The 6,496-nt window shown below is 50.8% G+C and overlaps 1 protein-coding gene across 1 annotated transcript in view; it reads left to right on the top strand.

The window, feature by feature from the left end:
* The window catches only part of GABBR2 (gamma-aminobutyric acid (GABA) B receptor, 2), a 299,076-nt gene that overhangs the window by 189,464 nt on the left and 103,116 nt on the right, over positions 1-6,496 (top strand). Inside the window, exon 9 of the mRNA XM_008575182.1 lies at positions 5,400-5,480. Coding sequence (XP_008573404.1) covers positions 5,400-5,480 — 81 coding nt within the window. The remainder of the gene's footprint in view (positions 1-5,399; positions 5,481-6,496) is intronic.

Below are 6,496 nucleotides of genomic sequence, written 5' to 3'. Positions count from 1 at the left end.
CCAGGCGCTTTACCAAGTCCTCTGAGGGAAGCCAAGTGAATAAGATACAGTCCCTGCCACCCAGGGGCCTCATAATCTCTCTGGCCGAATGCCAGTGCCTATAAAAGCAGGAAGATAACTTCTCAGAACCTACTAGAAAACTTTCAGAGCTAGTTTGACCCTAGTTTGAGACTCGTGAGGCTGACTTTTAATATCCTTTTCCTCTGTCAAGGCACAAAGTATACCAAGCCCTCTCCCCCCAGGGTTCTGATATAATGGGTCCATGTTGGGACCCAGGCATCTGTATTTTCTAAAATCCCCCCTGATGACTCTAATGCCTGGCCAGGGCTGAGAACCATTGGAACCCTGCAGTGCAACTCCCCCCAGGGTTCTGATATAATGGGTCCATGTTGGGACCCAGGCATCTGTATTTTCTAAAAGCCCCCCTGATGACTCTAATGCCTGGCCAGGGCTGAGAACCATTGGAACCCTGCAGTGCAACTTGCAGATGGAGAGACTGAGGCCCAGACTGAGGTCACACAGCAAGCCAGTGGCCATCTATGTGCAGCAGGGCCTATGGGGGCAGGGAGGCCAGCCAGAGGCCAACCCAACACGGCAGCCCCCTCCCTCCACTCAGAATCCTCCTGGGGATCTTCTTTCCAGTTTGTCCACAAATCCCCTGGTCCACAGCCCCTGGTGTGCAAGGCCTGGTCTGTATCCAAATCAGTAGTTGACATCGTTTGTACAGCGGAGTTGAGGAGCCCAAGAGTTAAGAGCTGAAAGTGCTGAGTGCCTATCACGGTCATCACCAGGCTGGGCCTTGCGTGAGTGGAGGAACACAGGGGGCATGGTCCTTCCATCTGCAGACCTGAGAGGGGCCCTGGGTACAGTGAGGGGGATGAGACCCTATACTGCCCAGGACAACAGAAGCAAGGCCTTAGGTTCCACTCAGGAACCAACCAATCAGCAGGAATCAGACCTGGTGTAGCTCCAACACAAGGAGCTGTCATCCAGTGCCCTAAGCTCCAGCAACTGGGACACTCAGAGGTGAGGAACAGTACTCAGGGAAGTCTTGCTGCAAGAGAAGGGTAAAGTGCGGGGTTATTAATTGTGTAGAGGGAGGAGAAAGCCACCTTCCAAGAGGAGGGACCATTGTAGGCAACAGATGGCAGTAAGAAATGATAGTGATTGGGGACCTAGCAAATAGCTCACACTTACTTTTATCATGAATAAAATAACTACAATTTGTTGAACACTTACTGTGGGTTAGGCTCAGGCTAGGAACTTTGCATGTATTCTCCTCTTAACCCCACAGCAACGCTGAAAGTTCCCAGTTTACAGTCATAGTCACACAAGGTCAGAGAGTAGGAGTTTTTAAAAAATCTTTGTATCTCCAGCCCCCAGCACAGAGCCTGGCACATAATAGGTTCCCAGTGACATTTGTTGGGAGAATGAATGATGTGGTTACACTCGGGCATTTGGTGTAAACATCTCTTCAGCATCCATAGTGTCCAAGTCTACCTTGGTCAAGGATGTGGGAATAATTTTAAACTTCCACCACCTAAAGTGCTACTACTGAGGGATTCATTATCATGAAATTTCTTGGGCTGGGCCTGGCATGCAGTAGGCACTCAATAAATGGGGGTTGAATGACCACAGCCCTGCTCAGTATGGGTGGTAAAAGTATTCTGAATTCAGAGCTGGGGACCCAAGTTCAGGTGCCCACTCTCTCTGTCCAGGACGTGGCTCTGAGCTGTCACTTAACCTATGCAAGGCTCCTCTTTCCTCTATAGTCTGGGGTGATTTATGCCCAATTCATGGTTTTCCATGAGCATTAAATGCAGGAACTTGTGAAGCACCCGCGAGCCTCCAAGAACCACCCCCAGGGAGAGATTGTGGTGATTACAGTCATGCTGGGAAGCTGAGTGTTATTTTGGTGCCATGGGATGGTACACACAGCGGGGCGTTTGGGTCAGAGAGGCAGACTGTGTGGCTGGGGGCGCAGACGGGTGCCAGCCCTGCCACTTCTCGGCTGCTAATGGTTTATTCCAATCATCCTGCATATTTTATGTGCTACCTCCCTATACCAGATAAATAAATCAGGGCCTCCTCCTCCACGTGGTGGGAGCTGACTGGGACATCTGCAGGGTGAGGACTTCAAAAGGCCAGAGCAGGGATGCTGGAGCCCTAGCAGAGTCTGCTAATATGACAGTTAGGAACTGGGTGACCCGGGCAAGCGACAGCTGCCTGCGCAGTGTGGCGCCCCCAAATGGTGGGGACCCTTGTGGGGAGAAGGCAGTGACTTTCACAGCCCCTGTTTTCACCCCCATGGTCAAAGGAACACAGGCAGCAGAATGGCCTGGGGGGGTTTCCTGTCCCATTTCCTGAATGTTTACAAGGGATCAGCAGCACACCTGCATTTCTGCAGAAAAATTCACTTAGAGTCAGAACCCCAGGAGGCAGGTCCTCTGGGTGCACACTTGGAATTCCTTTATAGCCTCGGGGCATTTTGCTGGCTGGGGTGGGTCTGCAACCCTGGGGACCTGCCTGCACCTCTTGGGGGGCCTTCATCTGGGAGCAGTGGGCCCTCCTCTCTGTGGCTACTACATTGAGGAGGCACGGGTAGTCCATGGAGTGGGTGGCTTGGCACAGCACTGTCACCTCTCAGCAATCCCATCGAGGCAGCCCCGAGTCAGGGAAGAGCATGGGCTGTGAGAAGAGTCCAGGGTTTGAATCTGGGTGGGCTCTGCTCTTAGTATCAGTGGGGCCCTTGGCAAAATCACAACCAGCCTGAGCCTTGGTTTCCTCATCTGTAAGGTGGCATGGAGACCACCCACTGCACACACTGTTGGAGCTAAACAAGAAAATGTTCATAAAATGGCACAGACCCATGCGCACTATAGGGGCTCAGTAAATACCCTCGGCCCTCCCTGCCGGATCCCTAACCTTGTCAAAGCCTGCTCTACCCTGGGGACTCCACTCTCTGTTCCCTCGCTCCTAACCCCTTGTTCCCTCCCTCTTACCCCATTTCCCTGAATCTGCTTCATCTATGGTCACCAGTGCCCCACCATATGCCAAATCCACTGGCCCCTGCTCAGGGGCTTGCTGTCCCTGTCTCTTGGTGGTATGTGGTATTGCTGGCCAGCTCCATTGTCAAACTGTCCCCTTCCTTGGCTTCCAAGGCGCCTGCTCTCCCGGCACTCTGCTGCTGGCATCCCAGCCACTCCTACCCAGTCTCCTTTGAGAGTGTCTCTGCTCTGCCCACCCCCAGAGGTCGGCACTCCCCCAGATAATGTGCTCAGCCCCCTCCTCTTCTCATTGGGTTCACTTTCCCTGGGGCTCTCATCCGTGCCCCCTGCCCCGGCTCCCAGCTCTCATGCCAGTGGCCCCAACTCTCCCCTAGCTGGAACCTCTCCCCGGGCTCCAGACTCAAGGTCACCTCCACCTTGATGATCCACAGACACCTCAACCTCAGCACATCCAAGACAGAGCTTGTCATCTGCCCCTCCATATTTGACCTTCTCCTGGGTTTCCTGCCCCGGGAATGGCCCCTGAGTCCCTGAGTCACCCCCACCACAATCTTGGATGAGTTGCTTGGCCCCCCTGTTCCTCATCTCCCATTTGATCACCAAGTTGTCCTGATTGTACCTGGAAAAAAGAAACCTTTACCAGATCTGACCTCCCCCTCCATTCCTCCTGCCACCGCGCTGGGCGCTGGGCCAGCCCTCACCTTGATCCCTGATGATGGCCAAAACAATGAGCTGAACCCACCAACACAATAGTAAGGAAGATGAAAGTAAATTCAAACGCACGACTTGGGTTTGAAAACACATTGAACAGGTGCAGATAAAGGAAAAGGGCAGTGGGAGACTCTGCTCCATGTGACACAGCCGAGAAATGTGGCTTTTGAAAGATGCTAATTCCATCTCAGGATGCATTAATAGGAATATGATGTCCAGAATGCAGGAAGGGATCATTCCTCTCCATGCTACTGACCAAATTTTTTTAAATTTAATTTTATTTATTTTTTATTATTACGAATATTCATGAGATACAAATTACCAGAAATTGCTTTTATATCCCATGTCCCCACCCAATTGTCCCCCAACCACCTTCCCCTTTTCCCTCTCCCCCCAACTCCGCTTTACAGCCCTAGGAATGTTCCCTCCCTCTGTAAGACCACGGCACTACTGTGGTCTTTCTTTCCTTCCTTCCTTTCTCTCTTAGCTCCCACACATGAGTGAGCACATGTGAATATACCCCTCTGTGTTTTGCTTATTTCACTCAACATAAGTTTCTCAAGTTTCATCCATGTTGTTGAAAATGGGTGTATTTCATTCTTTTTTATGGCAGAGTAGTATTGCATGGTGTATGTATACCACAGTGTCCTTATCCAATCATCCACTGATGGACATTTAGGTTGGCTCCATATCTTGGCTATTGTAAACAGAGCTGCAATAAACATGGGAGTGCAGGCGTCCCTTTGACTTGATGATTTCCATTCCTTTGGGTATATATCCAGAAGAGGGATTGCTGGATCATATGGAAGATCTATCTGTAGTTGTTTGAGACACCTCCATACTGTTTTCCGTAGTGGTTGTACTAATTTACAGTCCCACCAACAGTGCAGTAGTGTTCCCTTCTCTCCACACCCTCACCAGCATTTGTTATTCACCGTCTTTTTGATTATAGCCAGTCTAGCTGGGGTGAGGTGGTATCTCAATGTAGTTTACATTTGCATTTCCCTGATGACTAGTGATGTTGAGCATTTTTTCATGTATCTGTTGTACATTTGTATGACTCCTGATCAAATGTTACTACCTAACCAAATGCTATCATTCCTCTACATGCTACTACCTAAAGTGCATTGGTCAGTCGTTGGTCTACACTCCATCAGAAAGACAGTGACATTGTGGGGTGTGGACCAAGGAGGGACCTGGGTGTGTTGCGAAGTAGAAATGACACTCTGTAAGGAGGGGCTGGGAGCTGGTGCCAGGGGGATGATCTATCTCTGTCTTCCAGTCCTTAGTGTTGTCCTGGGGCAGAGGACACAGAAGCAATCTGTGTGGTCCTAGAGGGCAGAGCCAAATGGGCAGGGGAGAGGTATAGGGAGACAGTTCAGCTTGATGGCCAGGAAGAACTTGGTAACAGGCAGAATCCAGTTATGGGGGAGTTGGCTCCCCATTGTTGAGGTGTGCAGGAAAGGATAGACAATCAGAGATGGTGAGATGGTGTGAGAGGGTGTTCCAGCCCAGAGCAGGTTGGAGGTTTTGTGATTCTAACTGGAAGGGGCATTAGAGGAAGGAAAGCCTACAGGAATATAGTCAGGGCCCACGTGGGGAGCAAGAGGCTAGGATAGGAGCATCCAGACACGACCCAGGAGCCCAGTCTAACTGGCCACTGCCTCTTGCACCCCACAGACAGCAGGGAGGTGAAGGTGGGAGAGTACAATGCTGTGGCCGACACACTGGAGATCATCAATGACACCATCAGATTCCAAGGTAAGGCAGCTGGGCTTCTTGGAGGAAGGGGTCTGCTCAGTTGCTCTCAAGCCTGGACATTGTCTGAGGCTTGGGAACAAGCTCAGAGTCCTTGGCTTCTTGGGGTTGAGGGGACATCTTCAACACATACATGAACTGAGTACAGGGTCCCACTCACTCACCTGGGTGCCAGCTCCTGGGATGGGTCACTGGAATTTGCATGGAGTGCTCACTGAGGTGTTTAAACCATTGGATGGCCAGAAGTAATTCTTTTAAAATGTGGCCCAGCTAATTTAGCTGTGTTTCCTCCTCTGGAAAAGGGTTTGTTTGGATTGGCAGTAAGGCCTCTCCACCTGCTGCTCTTCCTGGAGGATCATTCCCTCTCTTCTGCTGGAGAACTCCTCCTTGGGTTCTAGAACCAGGTCAAATGACACCTCCTCTGTGCCTCCCTTGATTTCCTCCCAACTGAGCCATAGGCTGCCTTCTCTCTGCTTCCATGGTCTTTTGTCTCTGCCTTTCCTATGGCTACTGTTACTTTGCATTGAAATTACTGGATGATTGCACCACGAGCACTTGACTGGATCCTATTTGACTTTAAATTTTTGGCACCAGCCAGGGTCTGACACGTATTCAAGGCTCAGTGATATCTGATGAAAAAATAAATACATAATTGATTGAGTGGATGGATGGATGGATGGATGCATGGATGGTTGGATGGATGAGTGGGTGAATGGATGAGTGGATGGACAGATGGATGGATGGAGAATAGGTATATGGATGGATGGATGGAAGGATGGATAGATGGATATGTGTGTGTGTGAATGGGTAGATGGGTGGATGGATGGATGGATGGATGGGTGAGTGAGTGGCTGGATGGGTGGATGGATGGATGGGTGAGTGACTGAGTGGATGGGTGGATGGATGGATGGGTGAGTGAGTGGGTGGATGGGTGGATGGATGGATGGGTGAGTGAGTGGCTGGATGGGTGGATGGATGGATGGGTGAGTGAGTGGGTGGATGGGTGGATGGATGGATGG

Source organism: Galeopterus variegatus, unplaced genomic scaffold, assembly GCF_000696425.1.
Source record: "Galeopterus variegatus unplaced genomic scaffold, G_variegatus-3.0.2 Scaffold1151, whole genome shotgun sequence".
NCBI classification, from domain to species: Eukaryota; Metazoa; Chordata; class Mammalia; order Dermoptera; family Cynocephalidae; genus Galeopterus; species Galeopterus variegatus.
Note: the sequence above shows the minus strand (reverse complement) of the source record. Positions and strands in the feature narration are given on the sequence as shown.